This window comes from Aythya marila (assembly GCF_965140915.1).
Source record: "Aythya marila genome assembly, chromosome: 8".
Lineage (NCBI taxonomy): Eukaryota > Metazoa > Chordata > Aves > Anseriformes > Anatidae > Aythya > Aythya marila.
This window is the reverse complement of record NC_139049.1, coordinates 24637427-24662870: the sequence shown is the minus strand read 5'-3', so window position 1 is coordinate 24662870 and position 25444 is coordinate 24637427. Positions and strand designations below refer to the sequence as shown.

General features: G+C 46.5%; 1 protein-coding gene across 1 annotated transcript; it reads right to left on the bottom strand.

Moving 5' to 3' along the window:
* On the bottom strand, positions 1 to 21384 carry SLC5A9 (solute carrier family 5 member 9; the record flags this gene model as incomplete). The annotated part of the gene is made up of 14 exons (XM_082766569.1): positions 1 to 974; positions 2621 to 2768; positions 7962 to 8177; positions 8715 to 8883; positions 10087 to 10237; positions 10419 to 10526; positions 11440 to 11575; positions 12378 to 12583; positions 13342 to 13422; positions 13644 to 13749; positions 16064 to 16228; positions 18095 to 18199; positions 20582 to 20653; positions 21256 to 21384. 14 exons carry the CDS (start codon positions 21382 to 21384, stop codon positions 766 to 768), a joined length of 2001 nt encoding a protein of 666 aa, XP_082622695.1. The 3' UTR covers positions 1 to 765.
* Positions 21385 to 25444: the final 4060 nt, after the last annotated feature.

Genomic DNA, 25444 nt, shown 5'->3' with positions numbered 1-25444 from the left:
GTGACCTGGCACAAGGTGTATTCATTTTCCCCACCACAGCCCGGACACCGTGGTCCCAAGGAGACCTTTGTGCATCAGTGCAAGGATATATAACCACAATAACCCAGAGTCGAAATTGGCTTTGTTACTGAGGCACTTTTATTGCTGTAATGCTGTTAAAGGGCAGGATTGGTGCGGTGAGTAAACAGGCTCATGCTGTGAGCGGGAAGGCCGGGGGGCTGGTGGGAGACCCCGTCCCTGCTGCCAGTGCCAGCTGGGGGGGTCCAGCACAGGTCCTGGGGGGCTGCAGGAGCATGGGTTGTTGCTGCTGAGCTAAGCCAGTGCTCTACGCTAACCCTGTTTCAATTCGGCCATACAGAAACCTGCAGTAGTGCTTCACACCAGTGTAAACCAGGAGTCCTTCTCCTGCTAGCAAAGTCAGGTCGCAGGAGGGCAGCGAGCACCACAGCCAGGTTTTTCCAGAGCCCTTGCCCTCTGCCAGGCTCGGCTCTGCACCTTTTAAAGCTGCCCCCAGGCCTCTTGGCTTGACCCACACATCCTGGATGCGACCGGTTGTGAGTCTCGGTCGCACCTTGTCTTAGTCATGGACCAACCGAGCCCCGCAGGCATTTCCAGCAAGCAGGGCCTCCGGGGACAGCCGCCCCAGGCATGCCAGCACCACGGGAACCATCACCAGAACCTCTTTCACCTGACGCCTACAGCTTGGACATGAAGTTGAAAAGCCCTGAGAGAAACCAAAGCCATGTGCTGCCGCCTCACCCCACCTCAGCCGAAATATCCCCACAGAAAGACATTAATGGTCAGCAGGAGAACAGCGTTAACGTTGCAAACAGTCCTCCACAGGGGCTTTTCCTCGATGCTGGTGAGTCTCCGCTCCAGGGCGGCCTTCTCCTCCTGGGACAGAGTGCGTGCGGGGCCAGGGGACAGGCCGCAGAACCACAGGTAGAGCATTTTCCAGCAGGGAGGCCTGGGTGCTGTGAGAGATGGACAAAATGTTACTGCCGGGCTGGGACACGGCCCTCCCTCATCTGTGTGTCAGCCAGCCTGCGGGGCCTGGGGGCACTTCAGGTGGGACAGAAGATGGAGATGGGAAGGGGAAGCAGTGAGCTCTGCCATGTACAGCACAGCCTGATTACTGCAGGTTGATTGCAACACCAGTTGTTAATTAATGGAGCTGTTCCCCTTCCTCCCCAACCCAGCTTCCTTCCACTTTCACATATTCCTGACAGCATGATGGTCCATTTAGAGATCTCCTGGCTTGTTTATTACACGTGACAGGCCAGGTGAAGTATGTGCTTTAATTGTCAGTCCTGTGCTGTGTATATTGCTCTGGCTGTTCTTTCCAAATATAACCTTTTTTTTTTTTTTTTTTTTGAAAGGTAGAAGGCCTTGAAAACAAGGTGTTACCCAAGGAAAAAAATCTCATTAAACTGTCAGATCCTTTGTTCTGTATTTCCTTTCCCATCATTACTATTCACCAAATTACCAAGACATTTGTTTATAAAAATATGAGCCAGTTAAGTGAACTAGGAATTGATAAAAAATAATAAATAATGATGAACAGCTGCATTCAACTGAAACCCAAACTTACTCTAATGGGGAAAAAAATGAGATTTCTTTTATTTGTTCTCTTTTGTTTAGCTTGGCTGTAATTGGTACCAGTGTCCTTTGGCCTGACCAACAAAAGGAGGGAGTAGCAAAATCTTGTGTATGTGCCTTTCTTCTGAGTTCTGCTCTGTAACCTTGGAAGGTTAAGCTCAAAACCAGAAAGCTGGATTATTATTTTTTTTCACTCTGAACAGAACTTGCACATGTAGCATTTCCTGCTACTCTTCGGACCATAATGCCATTTTGATGCAGGATATTACAGCAACGCTGAGTGAGTTTGGCCAGCACAGACCACACAGGGGCAAGGAGAAGGCATCTCGAGCACATGGACAAGGGCTTTATCTCCTGGCAGTGATGGGGACAGGAAGGGACACCATCTGTACGTGCTGATTACAGAGCCTGCCATGAGAGTGCTACTACTAGCTGCTGCTTTGGTTATGCTTGCAGGATCAATACAGATCTCCTCAAAGGCATCTTGGTGAGACAGAGAAATAGCTGCAGTGTCATGGCACAGAGCCCCAGTGCCAATGGGCCAGGGAGCAGGGTCCCAGCAGCACAGACCTCCACCCCCAGGGGGGCTGTTGTAGGTGGCTGTTGACCCCCATCTGAGGAGTCCATCCTGCCATCAGGTGTCCAGGCCTGAAGTGCCAAAATAACACTGCAGCCTGGGCAGGACTGCACCAGGGTAGTTCACATGGATAAATGACTTCATTGGGAAGAGGAGGAGAAACATTGTACTTAGTGGTGGGTTTTCTTGCTTTTCAAGAACAGTAGCTCCTTTGAGCCATTCATATGATTGTGATGTGGAAGTAAATGCTAGCAGATACGTTGGGAAGACCAACAGCCACACTTCCATTCATCACATCTCTATAACTGGTATCCCCATAAGTACAAGTCATGGACTCCAGTGACTACAACAGGTGACCTCTCATGAGTTTTGGAGGGCACGTGTGAGATCCTGGCTATGCATTCACATGCACATGAATGTGCTTGTCCACAGTCAGGCACCTACCTTCCTCCTCCTTATTGCCCAAATCTGCGCTTTCAAGCATGTCGCCCTCTCCATTGGCTGAGTTCATCTGTGCTGATTCGCTCTTGTAATTTCTCAGGTCAATGTCAGGTGATTTCTTGTGCCTTGTCCACCATGTCAGGCAAGCGAGCTGCAGAGAGAGATGGAGAACACACAGGTTATGGCCTGCCCGTCCCAAACTGGCATGTAAGTCATGGCCCTCTTTGGGGAGACAGGTCCAACATGGTACTGGCAGAGAAGTTCTAAAGTGACATTTTTTCCCCTGCTTTTCCCTCATCTACCTTTTGTGCAGATACCCACACACTGGGGAAATTAAAAAAAAATAAAATAAAAAAATTAAAAAGCTGGTATCATCCAGTTGGAGCTGGAAAGCTGAAAAAATGAGTTAATCTAGTTTCGATCCATCTGTTTTTTGTTGTTGTTTTCTTTTGTTTTGTTGTTGTCATACTGCTTAATCAGTTCCATCCCTGTCTCTACCAGAAACCTTTTAGCAGACACTGCGGAAGCAGACTCCTTTTTGCTCAGCTTACTGACATGAAATAATGATGAAGATCTGTGTCCAGAACAGCAGCCTTCCAACAGGGAAAGGGCAACAAAGTCAATTAAAAGGGGGAAAAGAAAGAGAGAGAAGGAATAAAAAATTAAGTTAAGATAACCCTCTCTGTTTATGGCCAGCTACAGACAGCAATTGTACCCTCATCACAGGAAGATCAGCTGGGTGTTAGCATGCACCTATATGGCCATGGGGACACTGATATCTAAATGGCTCTGTGGGACATGGGGAGAGACTGGAGGATCTTGTGTCCCATCTCAGTTGCAGTTTAATAGGAGGAGAAAATCCAACATGAACATTAAACTCCACAGTTGAGACAATCTCACATCAAAGCAGAAACCTGCCCTTCCAAAGGAGCTTACCTCAGGGCTAGATTGGGTGGGACGAGCAGCAGTATTGTGTCTCTGCCCTGTGACTGCAACAGCACAGAGGGACAGAGCCATGGTGGAGATAAACAGGTCACAGTTTGCAGCGAGGGCAATACCATGCATCAGACCAACAGGTGTAGTCGCAAGAAGAAAGGAATGGGCACACGCTGTAAGACTTGTCTGTACAAACGTCTCTTCCCTCTCTCTTTTTTTTTTTCTTCATTTGTTGTGTTGGTGTTTTTATTTACGTTTAACTCCAGTTTTCTCTATTGGTCTAATACAAGACATTACCGTGCTCTGCATTGTCCTTTCAATGACAAGCCATGAAGGATGATCTGTTCTGGAAAGGCTTTTGTGGCTGCAATCTCCTCTGCCTTACAAAACTAGGATGTCTGAAACTCATGTCCTGGGGTAGGTCTGAACATCTTCTCCTCACTTAGCCACAGGAAGCACCCAGGTAGGGGTTCATCCTGCAAACCCCACAGCAGTCCTTTTGCCAGCTGTGGGTTAACCATCCCAGGGGGTGCAGGGCTTTAAATTCAAGCTGCAGCTGCTGCTTGTTTGGCCGACCATGCACGCTGAGCAGCTTGGTGGCACTTCCTAACTTCTGCATGCTGTGACCGTGGCAAACAGCAAGGACTGCACTCATCAAACCCACACAAGGTTCACGGCCTGCCCTCCCACGGGATGGGACCAGGGCAGCGGGGCTGTGCTGCTGCTGACAGGCCAGGCAAAGTCGTGCGTTTGCCCGATGAGCGACTGCCTCCCTGCTCTGCCCCTATGGAGATGAATGTCTTGAACGGGTCACTTACAAAATAACGTGAGTTTAATTTTTGAATTTTACACACACAAATGTAGGCAGCAGTTTCCAGCTGACATAAAATGTTGCATAATTTCCAGAAGATTTATAGCTTTATTTAAATCATTTTCAACCAAGATGAGCATTGGGCAGGGCTAATCTTTCTTGTCACGATGTGCTAAATTGCTTTGATTTGATGATCCTCATCTTTCTCAAGGATTCTTTTCTCTTTTTTTTTTTTTTTTTTTTTTTTTTAATCACTTAGAAAATGTCACTGGAACATAGCAAAGTTTCAGGGTACTAAAGCGTCTGAGAAACTTTTTTTCCTTTCACTTCTCTTCCCATGTGTCACCGAGTGACTGTCACTTCACATCTCAGTGAAGCCTGCAGGGGCTGGAGTTTCCCTGGGGCTCAGACTCTGCCAGGTGGGAGCAATTCTCAGTTGAAAGCAGCATGGACACACAGGTAACCTCCTCACATCTCACCACCGAGCCACACAGAGCTGCTGCTTTGCCTGTGGCCAACCTTTTCAACAAGGCAAGCCACCACCCTAGAGGTGAAGCCTCGTGTTGTCTACAGCTCCTCAGCAGAGGTTACAAAACGTTTTGCTCTCAGTGGCACCATGGGGTGCAGGGGGAGCACCAGCCTGCCCAGCTGCAGCACCTCTGCAGTGCACGGTGTGGGGCCAGGCCAGCCACAGCTGGTTCAGTTCTCCTGAGCTCTGCACCTGAAGGAGACGCTGAATTCAGACCTCAGCACACTGGGAAAACATCCCCAGCTCTGGAGCACATTAGCTGGAACTGCCTATCCATCAGCCTGTCAGCACGAACCCTGACCCCTGGGGACGTTACCTGCCTGCGTAGCTCTCTTTTTGTGGGCTGTTTCTTTCCCTTTTCACCCCCACATTCTCCTTGGACAAGGGAGTTTGCAATAACTCAGCAAAGTTTTTCTTTTGTTGTTTGTAAACTAGAATAAATCCTTCTGTTCCGAAATGCCATCTGGCACCTGACAGTTGTGTTTCAGCTTCACAGTCTCAAATTTAATTGTAAGCTCTTTTGCAGGGTTTTCAAGGACGGCGTGACACAATATGGACTACCTACAATGAAGACATATGAACTCTGGAGCATACCAAACAAATTCCTTGCATACTTGTTTTCCAGCACAGCATCAATCACCACAGGGATGGGAGAGTGTCCAAAACAGCCGGAGAAAATGCTACAGCTTGCAGTTCTTGGATTGTAATTCATTTAAAGCCAGGCACATTAGCTGTACCGCTCTAACATCAGATACAAATCTCTTTTCTCCTTTTGCTCATTTGCTATCTGAAAAGAATTGGGATTCAATATTTAAAGTTGTCCAGTGTAGATCTTCAGCTGATGTAAAGTGGCATAACTGTGCTCAGCAGCTGTTCCTGGTCTTTGAAGGCGATGAAGCTATGCTGATTTACATCTGCTGAAATCTGATCTATCACTATATTTCCTTGGCTTTTCTTTTGGTGGCTTGTTTTTTCTTTTCCTTTCACGTGACAAAATAAATGGTGTAATTTCTTGCCCTTATAAGGTGTCTTTCATCATTACTTCTCGAAGTGCTGCACAGATAAGGGCTGCCAGAACTAGCCCCACACAATGTTTATGGGTGGCTATCTGAGGCTCTCAAAGCAAGTTGTCCAGCACCTGGGACTGGGAAGGGCCAGAGCTTCAGGCAGCTCTGGCTAGGATGCCTGCTGCCCCTCAGCCACCATCACGGCGACATAAAATATCTTCACTACAAGTTTGCTCACTTGCATGGCAAAACCCAGCAACTCGAGGTTGCTAATGGCCACACAAAATTCAGGTGCTAGCTTGGGTCCAGGGGGGCTGACACATCCATCCCAATTTCTACCTCCTGCTCTTCCTTCTCTCAGCCTTTCTGTCCTTGAACCATCTCAGAGTGGCCACAGAGCATCTCATATCTCAGCATTCCCATAGCACCTCGACAGGACACCAAGGGAAAGCACACCACTATGGGTCACCGTCCAACCCTGTTGATGTGCTCAGGTCCAGGGAAAAAGTTGGGCTAGTCTGACCAAGGAAAAATGAAAGGTGCTGGTTTTAACACTGCCCACTCAGAGTCATGCCAGACACGCAGCAACCCAGCAATATTGGCACCTACTTCAGCTTCCCAAGGGTAGCTAATCACATCCTGTATGGTATTAAATATGGTTCATAAAATCCAGCTAGCTATGATATACAAAGCTTCTTTTGTCTAGCAAGTTAGGTTAGGCAGGCAAGTCCTTCTTAGGACTTGGTTCAAGTCTTGATAAATATGTTACATTTTTTTTCTAGGTTTTCATGCATCTACAAGACTTTTCTTCTCCCTCCTCCCCCAATACATGCACTCCTTAGAGCGTGTTTTAACTGTTTTTATACCTCAGAGGTCAGAGTAAAAGCCTTCTGGTGCTGCGGCCAGTTTTTTCACTTTCTGAACTGTTGGTATGATGTTTGCTATTTGCCAGTTCTGTGTTAATGCATCTTATCTTGCTATTGCTGTGGGCAGGGAGCACTGAACACGTTTAGTTATCACAGGTCAGATGATGAGTGGAAACTCATTAAACCACAGTAATTAATTGCTGGCAACCATCTGGCCACCCCTGAGCAGTAGTGAACAACGTAAGCTGCAGAACTAATGGTGTCTTCTTGCCAGTATTTCTCTCTCCCATGTGGATCCTCTGATAGCTAATAAAAGATGAGACTTTATCTCAAAGCAGACACAAAGGCAGTCTCTCTCTCTCTGCCTCTCCTCTATCTGAGCACCTGCTTTCATGTAATCTTTAGGAGCTGGGTATCTTTGACACCACTAACATTCAATCAAACATTGATGGTGCTGGTTAATGCTTTACAAGTTATGAGGAAGCAACAGATAGAAAATGCTGTGACAGCATCACCCTCATTTCCTCATGCAGTTAGACAGGGGAAAAAAAAAAAAAAAAAGTCTTTTAAATCTATCCAGCAACCTTTGTTTGGAGGTAGATGGCAGTTTTGTTATATTGACAGCTGCTTTAAAACTTGGGACCGGGAAGAGTTGCTTTAAGGTTTTATTATATAAAGCCTCCCAACTCTGCACCATGTGAATGTGTTAAGTAAAAGAAAGTTGTGCCTGACTCAAAGTTATTAAATGTAATTGAGATCACATTGGAACAAAATGTTATTTTCCTAAATGCCCATGTTGCAAAAGATATTAATCTTGTTTGCCTGCAAGATTGATGCTGGCTCTGCTGAAACAGGGTATATGCTACAATTAGATATATTTAATTCCTCCTCAGCAGTGCTCCATAATATGATTTCCTCTCCTTCCCCCCTTCTTCTTTTCTTTCTATTCCAGCAATGATGGGCTGTGGTGTCTGCCCAGCTCTAGGCACAGCATGGAAACTCGCACTCAATTTCAAGCACTCAGTGCCTCGGGAAGCATTAACACTATGAGACCTGGGGAACAGAAAGCTGAGGAGCAAGTGCTTCTTTGCAGCGTATGCTTTACACTCCACTTCTCAGCCATGGAAGGAAAAGAAAAGGACAGATTTCAGAGATTTTTGGAAACCAAACGGGGCTTCTGAGAAAAGTCACTTACCTTTTCTTCAGGGATTGGGGGGGTGCAGAGACTAACAAGGACAATGACAATGGCAGTGAGGACGCAGAGGATGAGTGCAAAGTAGAGGTAGTGCAAGTCCTTTAGCACAGCTGGTCTTCTGTCCTCCTCACCGCAAGACGGTGTGCTATAAATAAACTCGATGATCATCCGAACGAGTCCAATAGCCAGCCCAACCACAAGGCCCCAGAAAGCACCCTGAGAAAAGGCAGACATAAAGAAGAGGTCACTGCATGTTACCCTTGGTTGAAGTTCCCTTTCTCTGCCTTTTTTTTTTTTTTAAATTCAGCTCTTTGATAGACCTGATGGCATCTCACACTGACATTCATTAAAGGAGGATGTTTTCAGTTTAAAATCCTCATTTTTCTCTTTCTACTCTTGAACATGGAATAGATAGAGCACAGACAATGCAAGAGTCTCCTCCTAGCAACAAGCCTCCAACTAGACTTTGAGGCATCCTCCCTAAAGTGTAGAACAACCTTGGCTTTTGTGATTTCAGAGGAGACTGCCAAGAAGCACCACTTGCAGTGGCTTCTTGGAAGCAAACACACATGCACTAGAGACTGGGCTAAACTCCACTAATGCATGCCAGGAAAATTCTTTCTAATTGTCACACTTTAGCTGGACTGGCTCTGAATCTAAGGAATCTCCTAAGCTAGGTAGTGAAGGGAAAATTATTTATTTATTTTATCAAATTAAATATGTGCCTCAATTGGTGTTTTACATCCCACTTACCGGCTCATTAATTCTCTTGCAGAAGATTGCCAAGATAAAGAGAGCTGTGATCGGTGGAGCCAGGTAGCTGGTTATAGACTGAATGTAGTCAAAGAGCTGGCCACTGTTGGCTGACTGAATGATGGGGATCCAGAGAATACTGATGACTACCAGGATGAGGATAAAGACTCTGGAAGATGAGTATGAAATTGTATTAGCTCTATAGTTGGAGGAGTCTACCTGAAAATGAAATTTTGCAGCAAAATAAACTTACAATTGCTTTCAGAATTTCCTAAGAATAAAACCAGAGATCACTGTCAAGAGCAACATGGACACAAGTAAAGACAAAATCATTCTCCTTTAGAAGGTCAATTCAGTCAAATCCCGGGGTTGATTTCATGGATTTCAGAGTGAGCTGCGCTGGGACTTGCAGTCAACATGCACAAGAGATCCACAAAGGCCTGGTGACTCTCACCACGAGCTCGGTCAGTGCAAGCCCCTCATCTCCATGTGTCTTAGAGAGTGACATGATCTTCAGAGGATCTCCTCTTGGATGCAACAGAGGAAGATGGAAGCTGTGATCATTAGGAATTTTTCTGCCACCTCTCCAAGCAGATAACACGCTCAGTCTGGTGTCTTTGCCAAATTCCAACACATTCTCTGGTTATTAAAACTGCTTCTGGGATCTCAGGTGCATACTACAATCCTCCTTCATCTTGCATTGCATGTTGTAGATGGTTGCCCATATTGCTGAACAGGAGGTATTTTCCCTCTCACTACTTCACAGCAGTGGAGCAAGCTATTGCCTGCATCCCTCACCTGTCCCAAAATGAAGTTTTGAAACTTCTTGCTAGCTTGTGACTGGAGAGGGAAACACAGTACAAACATACAGAAAGCAGCTTAAATTCTGCTATCAAGAGGAGAACTTTATATGCCCCTGATATAATGCAGTGCTAAAGCTTGCTCGTAAAGGGCACTATAACTTATCACAAAGATAGAGAGCTGGGAGGCCCAGCTCATCAAGGCTGCTCTTTTTCATGAAAAAAGAGCAACTGCAATGTATTGCTCCTGTCTGGTGCAAAAATAACGTGTTTTTAAAGACCTCTGGTGATGGTGACTCTAGAGTACCTTTGGTTTTTCTAAAATACAGATTTAAGGCAGTACTTATGCTAAGTTAAGAGAAGAGAGGGACACTGATCTACTTAGCACAGTGTTTCTCTCTGACTACATCTATCTGAGGTGAAGCTGGACAAGGTAATGCTCTTTCCCATGCTGTGTTCCTCTTCTATGTTTTTGGCACCAGTTTTTTTCTTAGTGGGTCCAGACTGAAGAATGTAAGTGCTGCAGTCAAAACAGATGATGACAGCAACAAGACACAAAGAAATGTAAGGACCTGCCCACAATCATCAGCTCCTGCTCTGAAGCCTTTTTGCGGATCCGCTGCCAGATGTCTATAACAAAGAGAGTGCTGCTGCTGTTGAAAATGGAGGTGAGGGAACTCATCAAGGCTGCCATCATCACGGCAATCATTAAACCCCGGAGCCCTGGCGGAGAAAAACATGGAAAAAAATCAGGACTAGACCCTTTGGATTCCCAGCGCTCTTTTATCTTCCGGCTGGCTGGTAACTGCAGGAAGATTTCCTTATCTTTAGGATGGATAAGGGCAGTTTGATTCTACATACAGCCTGGCTCAAGCCCACCTCCACGAATGTAAAGTTTTCTCACCATCAGGCATGAGCTCAATCACAAGTTTGGGGTAGGCAATGTTGGAACAACCCACTGCTGCTCCACAGACCCTTCTACAGATGTCTGGGTCCACGCAGCCCACTTCATCTGTAGGATACAGGAAAATAACAAGAAGTCATGTAAACGCTGTTGAACCATAGGACACATAACTCAAGGGAACAAATCTTGATGCCCTGCGTAGGTAAATATAAAATCAGAGGTGAAGTTGGAATGCAGCTAGAGCAAGTAGAGCTGAAGAATTTTTTTTTATGTCCTAAAATAAAGGTGAAACTTTGAGATGACATATTGCAGTTCTGTTCAGGGTACTGACATAAGTCTCCTGGATGCTACGTAATTGTAGTCCTTGATGATTTGTTATTTGGGGGAACTGCAGAGCTTACATGAGCCTGTCAGCTGGGTTGCCAATGATGCTGCAGGCTGACTTACTCCTATTTCATGAAGTCTGGAAGCACGTGAGGCACTTTCTTCCAGGAGCAGTGTTTCTAACCAGGACATTCTCCCTAGGAAGTGGCATGCTCTGGAGGAATGAGCAATGACATTTCCTTGGGAGAAAACACGAGGGGAACTCTTGTTCTTCCACAAAGGAGGGCTGTTTCACATAATCCACCGGGAACTGCATGAATCTGTGTGGGAGATTGCCAAGACTCTCACCAAATAAACAATGGAAGTAATCCACAGGACCTAAAGGGCAACCTCAGTGCTTCATATATTTCTTGTCATCGACTCCGTCTGGATAGATATACATAATGCCCACAGCATGGAGCTCTTTGTTCTCAGTGGTACAATCTGCCCCATTAGGATACCCCCACTAATTTCTTCTGCTGTGGGAGCACTGGAGGTGGAAGAAGGGCATGGGAACATCTGTGCACAACAGGAATATATACAAGTATGCCTGCAAGACAGCGGAGTTTCTGAGGTGTAAAAGTGCTGAAGGACCTGTGTGGGATTAGTGCTCATAAAAATTGTAAAGCCCTATGGTGAAGAATATGGGAAGGCTCACCTGGATAAAGAGCTCTGCTGATCATCCCTGGCATGACGATGAAAAACATAGGGAAGATTTTCAAATATCCTCCCAGCACCGATCCACCTTTGGCATGGGAGAGGTTCTTGGCAGAGAGCGACCTCTGGACTATCACCTGCAATTGGTCAGAAAGGGAGCAGGGAGTAAAGCTGGAGCACTGCAGAGAGAGCAGGATCCATCTCTCCTCTTGTTCTCATAGATGACTTTCATGCGACAGGATCCCAGAGTGTTTTGCATGCCAATGGCAACTTTCCCATCTCGGTTGACTGCAGCCTGCTGCCACTGCTCAGAGCTCAGTGTACAGGCTATGGCAGAGGGCAGCATGGAAATTTCCTTTAGAGGAATCATTTCGCCCTTGACTGAAGTGAAGCCACCTTGAGGACTGGGGACAGCAGTTACAAAGCAGCAAGAGACAAGGAATGAAGCAGACAAGGATGTTTTGGTAAAAGTTCAGTGGTGGGTTTTGTTGATTATCCCACCTTGAACAACGAAAGCAGTTTCTTAAGAAACAAATACAGTTCTCCCTGTTGTAACTTGGATAGGGATAAGAAACGTGAGACCTGCTGGAATATGAGCAGCTTGTCTGGAGGTCTGCACAAGGTCACTGCAGAACCAGCTCCAGCTCCCCGTTTTTGTAACCTCATTGCACAAACTGCATGCAGACCCCCAGTACTCACCAGCCCACAGCAGGATAAAGACATGAAAATAATCTGCTCACCCACCCTAAAAAGCGCACAAAAGTAGCAGCTTGCTGAGAAGGTGGAAGGAGAGAACTATTCAGGTCTAGTCCAGTAACAGAGGCAGTAACTCCTGCACAGCAAGACACAGTCATGTTTCAGCTCACAGATCTACAAAGTGAGGAGTGGGTTGGAAAGAACATTGCAGTGGGGTGCCTGAGAGGGAAAGGTTTTCTTTACCTGATCAGTGCACCAGCACCAAAGAGCTAGCACGGAGAGGCCAAATATAAGTCCAGGCCAAGGAATGTCACCTGTGACTGGGTCCCTGAACAAATGGAAGGCATCCGCACGTGGGAGGTGACAGGTCGTGTTTGGGACTATCACCTTTGGAATCGCTGTGCTGTATTTCTCCTTCAGGCCTTCATACCAGCCAACTTTTTCAAATCCTGAAAAGAAAATACCAATGATTTAATGTTATTTCCTTATCTGAGTCTGATGATTGCTTTTCTTTTCACCTATCTTCCTCTCATCTCCTTTCTTTTCATTCCACCCTCACTTTTGGAAGTCAAAGTGTGTACAGGAGTAAGCTGGATTTTGCCCAGAGTCCTTGTGGTTTGAACAGCACATCCTGGAAGAGGATCAATGCAGGAAAAACTGTCACCCGAATCCTCACAGTGTGCTCAGCATCTAGCCTTTGCCAATACACCTTCCGAGAACTGGAGCAGGAAGGTATGCAATTAAACAGGATATATCCGTATTTCTGTTTGCCAAGGAGGCTTAAAGCAAAGACCAATGATGGTCAGTTCCTTGTTATTTTTTTATAATTCTCAGTTACGCCCAGGTGAATCCACAGTAATCCACAAAGTCAACAAGGAAAGTCAGCAGAGTTACTCTGAATTTACATGAGCATAGTGAGAGCTGAATTTGTCCCTGGGGATGCAGTTTTGCAAGCTTGTTGGCAGCTCCAGATAAGCTCCAACTGGCAAGATGAACTTATCCAGGACATCACCACCATACAGTTAGTGCAAAGGACAAAGCAAGTCTGGTTTGTTGGTGAATGAGAGTTGTACCAGCACCACTTCTGTGAATGACTGAAACTCATTTCTGCACTATACCTGAAAGGGTGAGGTGAGGTACCCCAATAAGGTCTAACGACCTTGGGATCATTAAATTAGTGTATGATGTCCCTGCAAATTCCCCTTACCTATGAACATGAGGACCAAAGCTCCCAGTATCATGATCAGGGTCTGCAGCGCATCTGTGTATATCACAGCTGTTAAACCACCTGTTAGGAAAAACAGTGAGAAAACAGTGTCCCCGCGTACATAGAAACGGGTATTCCACCTGGAAAAAGGCTTTCCTTGGCCCCAGCTCTGTGATTTCAGAACAGATCCACTGGGAAAAGCTGGTACTGGGCTGGACCCCAGGACACAAGCCCTCCCAGGAAGAACATGGTAAGGGGCTTGCCCATAGCTTATAGTGTTTATTTTAAAATTTGTTATTTACCAGCTATGGTGTAGACGGCAGTCACCGCTAGCAAGACTACAGTGGACAAGTAGAGGTTCCAGCCCAAAGAGATTTGGATGAACAATGCTCCAGAAAAAATGTCTGTCTGGAAAATAAATTCATAATAATAATAATTATAATAAAAGTCTGATGTTAGCTCTGCTTTGTGCAAGTGCAATCTCATAGAGCAGCCTGCAGCCCTCTGCAGATGAAAGCGTTGACAAGCTTCACTGACAGTGAAGCCACCCATGGTGAGCAGCATCCCATGTCATGGGGACATCAAACCTGTGCCCATGTATCCACAGAAGGAAAGGTGGAAATAGCACAGACCATGTTCTGCCCATCACCATGTCCTGGTGGCCAGGAGTCACTCTCAGCTTGGAAGACCTCTGTAAAGTGTCACTGCTATCTTGTACCATGTTTTATTTATCTGAAAAGGTCATCAACCTGCTTTTCTACTTACACTGTTCAGCATTAAAATGACTCCAGTAAAACAGGTTATACCTGCTGAGGACCTCCTTAGAAATATAGCAACCCCTACCACCTCTGTTTTGTTTGGACCTTCTGCCTGGGAGAGTGAAAACAGAAACTGAGTGAAACCCAGAATTATACAGATAGCATCGTTCAGATGTGGAAGGTGATACGGGAGATGTGTATGTGTTGGGAAATCAATCTGAAGAACACTTGTACACCTGGTATGGGGTGAGGTACAGGCAAAGACATTTGTAAAACAAGACAGAAGGGATGGGACAAGATTTCTCTTTGCTGTGCCCCAAATAAGCAAGTATCCAGTGTTGTTCCTGATCTCTGTGACCCCGAGATGGGACAACCACTACCAGGGCACTACAGGAGCCAGCAAGTCTTCTGGTCTTTGACTTCCCAGCAGGAAATGCAACCAGCTCTGTAGCTACACAGGTTGAGTCCTTTGACAGCACTGTTTATTGAGATCTCTGCTTTTCTTTGCAAACAGGGAGGACTCTGCAATGACCTAGCTGCTAACTTACACCTGGGCAAAATGCACAGGAAGAAAAATCCTTCTTGTAACCAACTGCCGGCTGTCCAGCCAGCCGCTAAATGAGCTCTCTACAAACAAAGGCACTGCTTAATAGAAAGCACCTGTCATGCCCATAAACTGCGCCAGCCACATCCGTCAGCCACGTGTGAATTAGCTGCACGGAGGAGAAACCACTGAGATGAAACAGCAATGACTGGGGCCAGGGTCCTGCCCTGAAAGGCATTGGCAAATTCTGCTCTGCTGAAGGTCATTTTGAAATATTGGTCTTTTTCCACATTGTGCATTGAGTGTGTAGCTGTGCACACTGTTGTGCTATTGCAGGAGAGACTTTCCATTTGTCCAGTTTTGCTCCAGACATCTCTTTCCTAGACGTCATCCTGAGAAATGCTCCAACTGCAGAGAGCAAAGCTCCTGGGGGCAGTGGTGGCAGCAAGGGGCAAGCAACATGACCAACAATTGGCCATTAGAGGATGAAATCTATCCCATGCACCCAGCCCTAAGCCATCTTCCAGTGCACCCCCCAGGAACTGAGAAGTAATAAGCCTGGGGGAAGGACACTGAGGCCGGCTGCAAAAGGCACATGGGTGCCTCATCTTCATTCAAAATCTTCTAAGGCAATTTGACGTCTAAATACTTCAATGGAGTCTAGTCAAAACTGGCCAAAACAAAAATTTTCAGTCCCTGTAATGGGCTTTGAAATACAGTCCTGTCCCTCCAAGGGCACAGGTAGTTCTTATCAAATCTCTGAACATATGTTCTACCTCTTTATTAATGGCATTTAAATGAAATGAAATACCCAACAGCTTACCTTGCATTTTAACTACCAACAGGGTACAACACTGCAAGCAATCCAGAAAGGATAATGAGTTTTGTCTTAAGCTAGAACCTACCCCTTTTGCTATACCCTCCTTATACAACACAAGTGACAGAGAGAGAGAGGAATAACATCCCTAATGCTGAAAACTCAACAAGAACAATAGCAAACTAATCACTAGGACTATGCAGATTTATGATCATTTAAGAGGATTTCATATCTACAGGATGTAACCAGCCAGATGCTCAGATGGCGTAATGCTGCAGTTCCCCTGTCTAAATTACCAAAGGTTTGACTTGATGGAAGGGAAAAGGCAGGTTGTGGTACTTACACCATCTAGTAATTAGCTGCTATATCCCTGTAAAGTTCTCCCTGTGCATTGCTCCTTAATGAGTACTCTCTCTCTCAAGGTAAATCTCCATGATCAATGCAGAGGCAGGTATTTACTTAAGCAAAGAAGCACAAAATACACTGATATTGTTTCTGGTAGCTGAGCTGGTCCTTCGAAGGACATCTGAGCTATCTCTGCATTGTGCCAGGATGCCCTACCCCTGCCCTAGCCACAAAGGTTGTGTTCAATTGGATACATACGGATATCTTGGTGAATATATAGAGAATGAGGGACAGTACAGACATGTAGATTTGTATCCTCTGCCCTCCAAATCTCTTCTGCAGGTACTCAGGCATGGTGACCACTCCAGCTGCGATGTAAACAGGCACAAAGATCCAGCCAAGAGCCAGGAGTGCCCAGGTAGCCTGATAAAGAGACAGAGAAAATAAAGGCACGTGATTCAACACAAGAACACAATTCTCATCTTCCCTTTCAGTGGACAACTTAAGAAAGGAGTGTGTGGTGCCATGCAATGTATTTGGGAAGTACTTGGATTTTTTGTCCCTACTCAGAAGATGAAAAGACAAATGAAAGCATTATCACAATATATTTAAAAGTTTCTGAGGTTTTCCTCTTACACCCCATGCTTCTTTGTCACAGGTGGCATATCCATTCCTTATCTGAATCTTTTGGGCAAGATGGTGTATTCTGTTGCTCTGGGTCTCTAAAGATGATGTTGTATTTGGTGGCCTTTGAAATCACTGACTCTGTGGCAGTGAATAGTTAAGTGATTCAGAGAAGGATTGAAGCATCTGTTTGTTGCTTGATTAGCAAGTGATGAGGCTGAGGCAGCAGCCTCCCTGCAGAGCATAAAAATAAGCAACAGCAAGACTCTGCTGGGATGTTCTCCTTTCAGGCTGAAGCAGATCTGCTTCTGTTGCGGGTAGATAAAGGGGCAGTTCAGTTGTTTTGCCACAGGTGAAGAGTCTTAAAGGCATCGTGTATTTCCTTTCTGAAACCCAGCAAAAGCCCAGAACGGAGACCCAGAACATAAATAAAAGCCACTGGGTTACCAGACCTCACTTCCTGAATGTTCTGGACATTACCTTTCTTCCAAGTACCCTCCATTAGTCCAGATTTTACTTTGATTGGTTATTTAAGTTATCAGAAATGAAACTGAGCCCTGGGGACAGAGGTTGAGCGTGATTGAAGAGAACAGCCGTGGTTCCTGCAGTGGCAGAGATTGGCTTAGGTAAAAGATGCCCATATGATCCCCGCAGCTGAGTGATGTCCCTTGCCGAAGGGAGAGAATAATGGCATATCCTAAGGTCCCTTTCCAATCTGAAAGAAATGAATCTAAACTCATGAAGCTAGATTTGTCCTGACATACAATCTTGTCTTCATGGGCTTCTAAAATTACTTGAATAGATTTACTTAAAATACAGTGATATGTCTTACATGCACCAGCCTGAAAGCAGGCTCAGGTTTCTTCACAAAGGACTTGAAGGTGATCTTAAGGGTTTAAAAAAAAATAAATAGCTGCAGTGAATAGATATCCCAGGAAAGAGCCTTTGGTGGGCTGGGCCCTGCCAGTGCTTGGCAAGTATCCGGCACTATTAGCAGGCTCTGCTGATACAGACAAGAGATTTAGAGTTAGGTGAGTGATGTTTATTGTGAGGCTGGCACTAATCTCACTCCTCATCACTGCAGCTGAGAAATTTCATTAGCATCACACACAAAGGGCCTGGTTTTCATGCTCTGTGTGGTGTCAGTGGCAATTTTCCAGGGCATTTCAATAGGGCAGAATGAGACTTGCCTTCGCACCCAGATGTTCACCCCAGAGACGTCACATTTTGGCAGCTGACAGGTGAATGCAGTGTTGCCAATTCTCATGGTTTTGCATTGAATTTAGGAGTACATGCTGTGTTTTTTTTTTTTGTTTTGGTTTGGTTTGTTTGTTTGTTTGTTTTTTTCAAAGTTCCTGTTCCCGGAATCCTGTGATTATCCAACTACATTTTCAGCATCTATTATCTTTTAATCTTGATGAGTGGTGACTAAAGCTTAAAAATATAGCCATATGCTTCCAGGAAGGTCAAAGAGCATCTAAGTGGATTCCACTTAAAACTAAAATAAAGACTTCATGTTTCTTAGGCTGTCTCAATTTCTGGAGGCTTCCCTTCTGAGGTTTGAGAACCTGGAGTTGCTGATACCAGTAGCATCAGGTTTTGGAGATGAACCCACAGTCCTTTGTAAACAGTGATGTTTTAGTTGACAAAATAACAGGCTCTTACATTCCACTCAAAGCCCCCAACAGCAAGGCCCCCAGCTGCTCCAGTGCCCGCCAGGCCAATGAGTAAGCCACTGCCCACATTGCTGGACATCAGAGATGCTCCGATCTGAAACACACAGCACAGGCACACAACACAGAAAGTCATCCCAAGGAATTTCTCTATTAGCCCAAGCACTTTCCCCAGGTGCTCCCTTTCCCCAGGATGTCATCTCCTTGCAGGTAGGTGGCTAGGTGTTACTGGAGAGTTGGGTTTTCCTCCCCGAGAATCAGGGTTTGCTTTGGCAAGGGTTCTCCTGAGATAAATGTCTGCTCTGGGGGAAACAGATGGGTGAGGGAAGCCTGGTGGCAGCCACAGATACCTCAGTGTCTATGAAATGTGATGGATTTCTCAATTCCCTTGGTACACAGCCAGCAATGTGGAACCTTGTTGACCCTTTAGGCTTTACCTCTTCACAGCTTGCAGACATCCCAGCCTCTTTTAAGTCCTGCACTGAACAAGCATGTGGTGGTTTACAAGGCCACGGCGACATGACCACCCTCTTGAAGCTCCTCCTAACACAAGATGTTCCTGAACAGTAGCAGGGACAATGTTGGCAACATGTAGTCCTTTGTGTTTGTTGTGTACACATAGGTTCAAAGATATTCAGCCCTGCAGTAGGCTGGAAAATACTAATTCTTCAGGTTAACTTCGATGCTGTCCCTACCATGGCTCATTGACACCCTAATTGGAAGAATGCAAGCTCCAAGGCAATTTAAACTGGGCAAAGACTATATGACTTAATTAATACTTTAATTTGGCACAAAGCCTCACCTCCCTTCTGTATGCCAATGCCAAATCCCTCTCAGGGTCAAACGAGATGTTACCTAAAGTACAAGTCGAGCCCTTTTCTCTCCAGAGGAACTTTGCTTTCAGCTACGTCTCCTGTGAGGAATTTTTCTCTTAGCACTGCTAAACTTGAAACAAAGACTGATGGAATTTGATCCGCTTCTCACCTCTGAGCAAGGTAAAACATTAATATGGCATGAACACCCACACTGAATCCTGCCAACAGCTCTGCCTTCGTGTCTGTCAAAGAAAACTCCTGATTAGAGAGCTGGCTGCTGCAACATGAGTTTGCAACTTAGGTAGGGAGTGGTGTTCTCAAGAACTGTAATCTGTTTTCCTGATATCTATATCAGACACAAAAATACAGAAGATGATATATTGTACAGGAGCAGCAATGTAACATCAGGGTTTATCTGAGGCTAACACAAAAGAGACCTGTCACCCCTGTAAAAAGAAATAGTACATATAAGCCAGTCGTGTACTCAAGGTGAAGGCCACGAGGAACTGAGCCTGCAAGAAGTGCTGCAGAGTTGGCTCTCTACCTGGACAAACAACATAAAAAGTGAACAGTATTAGAGGTTGCTATGGACCTAGGACTGTAAATCAAAAGAGCCAAGAGCCAACCTGTACCCAGAGGATTCTGTGGCCACCTGTGGTTGGAGCAAAAAGAAATAAGAATTAAAAAAAAAAAAAAAAAAAAGAAGAAGAATATTGTTGGGTGAAAAATACTCCATTTTACTGTTTTTTAATTATTCCCCTCCTAATTAGAAAAAAGCATCAAGTTGTGCATTTTCTTTAAATGTCACTTGGCTGAGCAAAAGTGTAAAGAATGTTTAAGAAATAACATATTTGAGAGACAGATGTATCTCTGATGGAAAAGGCTGAAAATTTAGCCTAGTGAATTTATGGGCAACACACATGCAAAGAAAAAAAAAAAAAAAAAGGGAAAAAAAACAACAGTGTTTTGGTTGAGAAGTGCATTCTGCTACTCATGACTCACTAGAAAGATATATAGTGCTGGAGTTTGGCATTGGCTGAGAAGGATATTTATTCCTGTGGCATTTTTATTCCTTTCAAACTTTAAATTATCTTTATATGTACCTTTCACTCCCAAGAAAAGATGCCTTCAATAGATTTTTTTTCTTCATAGTGAAGATTTATACTTTGGTGGTTTGAAGTTTATATCCTTTACATCGTTTGTCAATAATCTCGACTTTACTCTAAATAGTAAGGGCTCAGAAAGTCTTGGGCTTTGGGATTATTTTTTCTTCAGTCTCTAAATGCTTTTTTCACTGGAAAGCACATTCCTAGATTACCTAATGCTGTCTTGGCTTTGGGGACAATGGAATCTTTGGTGAGTTGGGGCCAAACACAACTAGGCAGTCAGAGCTCTTCCACATCTACCAGCATGGACATTTTTATTGCTTACTTTAGCAGAGAAATTTAAAGATGAGAAACAACTGAAGATGCTGAACTATCTTTTTGGTCTGGTAGCACTATATTGCAGCTCCCTGGCAAAGTTGCCTGGGATGATTTCTGGTGGATTCTCTTTGTCACAGGGGCACAGAAAGTGTATGGATGGGATCCCCACACAAGGCCTGCCCTCCTTAAATAGAGAATTACTTTCAAACCATGAAAAACAGAGGGATGCATTTCACTTACAGGCCACCAGGTCATGGATCGTCCAGCAAGGAAATAACCTCCAATAGTTCCCCGGCTTGCCCGTATTGACGACTGGAAACACAGGAGAAAGAAAAAGCTTTTTCTCCATTCACCCACCCTCAGGTCAGACCCAACGCTCATCCCAGCAGCCTTGAAACACTCTGTCATTCCTTTCCAGCAGCCCTTTGCTTGTGTGCTTCTGCCTCTCTTCCTGCAGGCTTCTGGTAATATAGGTTTGGAAAGAAGCCACTAGTACTTATTTAATGTCTTCTCCTTGAATGTACACATTGGGAAGGAGAAAAACACTGTAGATCTCTATAAAAGAGGCCTACACAAAGCAACATGAACTTATAATTGATAACAACTTTTCCAAAGCTTTTATCATCCTGTTTCAGTCTTCCCACCCCCATCCCCAGCTTTCCCCTTGCCCTGGTCTCCCGCCCATGACTACTTTGCAGCACAGGAGGCAGGCACCTTCCTCAGGACAAGCACCAAAGCTGTCCACATGTGGGGATGGAGACTCACAGATATCGCCTCCCCGACCTGCTCAGCAGGGCCTGGGATAACGGTGTGTGCAGGGGATGCCTTTTGCAGGCAGACACCTTTGTACCCAGCAGGGGAGTGGGGAGGGTCAAATGCTTGCAGACCTAACCCCTGTAACTTCAGGGACTCACCCATATCCCAACAGCGAGGACAAAGACGAAGTAAAAGACCACCACGATGATGTCTGCCACCCCAAAGACTGCCTTCGTCTCCCCTGGCAGCGCAGGCGGCTCCGTGGTGGCTGGGGTGGGCTGGCTCATGGCTGCGAGAGAACTGCTGATTTTCTCTTTCACACTGGACTTTGGCGCACGTTCGTCTTCATCGCTTCCCTTGTAATAATTAACAAGGTGGAGAAGGTGTGAGTGGGGAGCCCCGTGTTGCGGAGAGGCCCGACGGGCGGTCAGCAGGCAGGGAGGACACATTAAGCTGTGCATTCACTGCACAGATAGCAACAGGGGGAAAGACAGGAGAGGAGACAGCTGAGCCTTCTCGGCAGGCTCCTTGGCAGCAGCAAAGGAGTTAAGCTGCTTGCGTGACAAGCAGAGTAGCTGCCAGGTCCCCTGCGTGACACCAGGAAAGCTGCAACAGCAGCAGGAGCAGCAGCTGTCTTGGGCCACAGACAGGTAGGAGGGGGCCATGCCCCATGCAGTGACAAGCTGTGAGCCACCAGACCCTCCTCCCTGTCCTGGCACAGCAGGGCCATTCCCCAGCTCCGTGGGATGTCTCGCTCTTCACCCTGTGACACTCAGGGTGGGTAGAACCTGTGCCTCCACCTCCCTCTGCTCTGGGACCCTGCTTAGAAGCACTGGGGGGAGGCCACGAAGGTCCCTGTGGGTGCTCGAGTTGATGGTCAAAACACAAGTGCTGGGGACAGGCAGATGGACGCAGCCCTGCAGGAGCAATCCCCCGAGCCTGGAAGACTGTGGGGTGGGGAAACTGTTTTTTCCCCCATCTCATCTCTGCCATGCTCAGATGTGGCTGCAAAGGTTCCTCCTGCCCCTGCCTGCAGCTGTCTAGCACCGCCAGCCCTCCGAGTCAGGGAGCGTGTCAAGCCACCCCCCTACTCCCTTGGGACAGCTCTGGGGGGGCTGCCCAAGGCTCCTTCTAGGGCCGCAAAGCTGCTGTGGAGCTGAAGCTGGCACAAGCCTTCTCCTGGCAGTCCCCAAACCTCAAAGCAGAACCATCTCTCACCACCCCGCCATGTTCTCTGCTGTCCATTGCTGCCTCCTCCCCACGAAATATCAAGTGGGACATTTTAAAGTTATGCAAGCTTCATTTGCGCTTGATTGCGAGAGAAGCATCAAACCCACTCTCTCATTTTGTTCTATCCCCATCTCTCCCAGTGTTTCCTTGCAAATGCTGGCTACCTACTTGCTAATTAATTGCACTGCTAACGGACGGCCCCTGTCCTCCCCCGCTCCTGAGTCTGAAGCTCTCTGGGAGCGGTGCCTCCCCATAGTCTCATTATCCACAAGAGGCTTTTCAAGACTGAAATGTTTCAACAAGCTGAAGGAAAGTTACCAGAAATTAAATATCTGGAAGCCTAAATCCCCTGGTGCAAACAGGCAGCTCTCTGCGCACAGTGCTGATTTACACTCACCCACACACTTCCCTCTTAACATCACAGCACCCAAAAGCAAAAAAAGACAGTCTCTTAATCTTGAAATTCATCAAATTCCTGCCCATGAATCAAACAAAACCAGTATCTCCTGTCTTCCCAAAGCAGAAATCCTACTCTCTGTGGGGGTACCCAACCCAACCCCTTTCACCCCACCATCCCAAGGCCCTGAACCAGCACCAATTAACACAGGCAAGCACTTGAAAGCTTGCGCCCTGAAAAGTAAGTACACCTTGCAAGCCATTCCCGGCAGCTCCAAGGTACCACAAGCCATCTGAACCAACAAGCATGACACTGACTTCTGCCTGAAGGACCCTGCCAAGTGTTATTTCGCTGAATGCACCGTCCCAGGCTGTAAGGGCTGACCCCTTGCTAGTGCAGCAGGGTAGGACTGCACCGCCTGCATCTCCATTGAGGATCATACCTTGAGCCTGTCTGCAGCTGTGCTCTTCTCCTCTTCAGGGCAGTCCTGTGACCCTCCTGTTGCTGGTCCTGCTCATGCACTGCTCCGTGGGGCTGGCCGTGGAGGTGTGCCCCTCCACACCCCCAGGGACACCCATCCCTGTCCCTGCCCCAGCCGAGGGGATGACACATCCCAGTGACGTTTGTGTGGCTCCTGGCCCCGCTGCAGGAACCCCGGGTGAGGAGCGGGTGCATGGTGCGAGGTGCATGGCTCTGGCAGCCCCAGCAGCAGGGCAGCGCTTATCTCCTGCTCACCACGCTCTTAAGTCAACATTGGCAGGCATTCACCCCTGGGAGATGTGGCACTCCTTGCCCTGGGAATGGATGGGGCGGAGGAGGAATTCAGGTGCCCAGGAAACAATAAATATTCAACACAGTGATGAACAAACAAGAAGGCATTGGAGTGAAAGCTATTACAGCAGCAGAAGCCCGGCGGGTGCCAGCAGGCAGGTCTCTATTGATTCTGGGGGGGGCAAATTCGTTTGCTCCCACTTATCCGCAGGGGACATGGCAATGCACCTTGAGCACTCTGGTTAACTGCGGAGCGCCCTCCCCAGCAGGCAGAGCAGCTCAGAGCCTCTCAGTCATGTCGGCAAAGCCTAATTTTGCTTCCCCAGAGCCAAGGGACAGGATGACTTATTTCATCTTTGTTGGTAGTGGCTGCAGAAGAGCTGGGCGTGGAGGGCAGGGGTGGGCTGGTGAGCATGGGGGACCCATGGCATGACCAGGATCTGGTGGAGATGTAACGGGCACATAGGGCTGAGCAGAGGTGGGAGATAGAGACCTCCACCTGCATCTCCTCCTCCTCCTGAAACACCTTTCCTTCTCCCTACGGAACTTGCTCCTTTTTCAGCCTCTCACATGGGAGCATAGCTTGCAGCTGGGGGGCAGGAGGCAGCCCCTGCAGCTCAGGTGGTGGGGTTAGGGATACCTCATGTGCCCCATCTCCTTGGCCAGAGCTGGTTCCATTACCACTGAGCCCTGCAGCCACAGCCTCCCCCAGCACCACAGTAACATTCAGCAGAGGAGCAGGACAGACCGCAGAGGAGCAGCAATCCCCCAAACCCCGCTGTTTAAGCAGTATCTCAGAGCTGCAGCCCACCTGCCGGAGCCCTCCTGGAGCACAGCAATGCGGCTTCATTAATGTGCTCTGCTCTCCTTGCAGTAAAAGTGACAGGACGTTTAGTGTCCTCTTGTGGAGTCTGTTCTCTGACTCATGTCACAGCAGCTGAGAATGAGCCCTTCAGGGACTGGAAATTATAAGCGACGTTTCAAAGAGTGCAGCTCAAAAAAAAAAAAAAAAAAAAAAAAAAAAAAAAAAAAAGTGCTGAAGAGCAAGTGCTTCTGGAGCAAAGGATGTTCGGTTAAGTGACAGGCAATTATTTTCGCAAATGTTAACGAATAAATGGACTTCCTCTTCATTATGAAGCTACTTCACAGTCGTCAGCAAATAGCTCCAATGACAATTAGTGAATTTCTAAATAGATTGAGGAATTAGCCTGTATACAGATAACAATGCAATGAGGCAAGACAATAGCCAAGCCTCTCTTCTCACCTTACCTCCTGGGGGTATTTTTTTCTGCAGGCTGGATGGGAGAGGCATTCAGCTAACCTGTATTTTCTTCTCAGCCCTTTCTCAGAGGGAATGACTCTCAAATAAAATCCCACAGTTTAATTTCGGTTTGATACGAATGAGCTTTAATGTATTTAATGTTTAAAGGCAAGCAACTCTGCCTGCTCCCGAGGAGCAGCCTGGTGGGGAGCAGGCAGAGGCAGCGGGAAGAGGAGCAGACCCCCGGGAAGCCGCGGCGGTGCTACCACAGCTCTTTTCTTCCCTCTGCAGGCCACACTCCGATTTTCACTCCTGGACTGTCCCATAAGCCTGGAGCAAGTCCATCAACTCTCCTTGCGTTCTATTATTATTATTATTATTATTATTATTATTATTATTATTATTATTATTATTATTATTATTATTATTATTATTATTATTTTCCCCTGGGGTGAGTCAGGGATAATTGCGATGAAGTCAGAGGTATAAACACCATGCAGAAGAGCCAGGAAAGGTGCTGGTTTCAGTACCTTGGTAGGTTTCTCTACATGCCCATCTCACCAGGAGGGATCCATGCATCGGAGGTAACACCTGCCTGCCCTTACTGTCACTTACCTGCTCCTCACTCTCTCCTGACCATCACCTGCAGCTCCTGCCTGAACGCTGTGGACCACTGACCCTATCATCT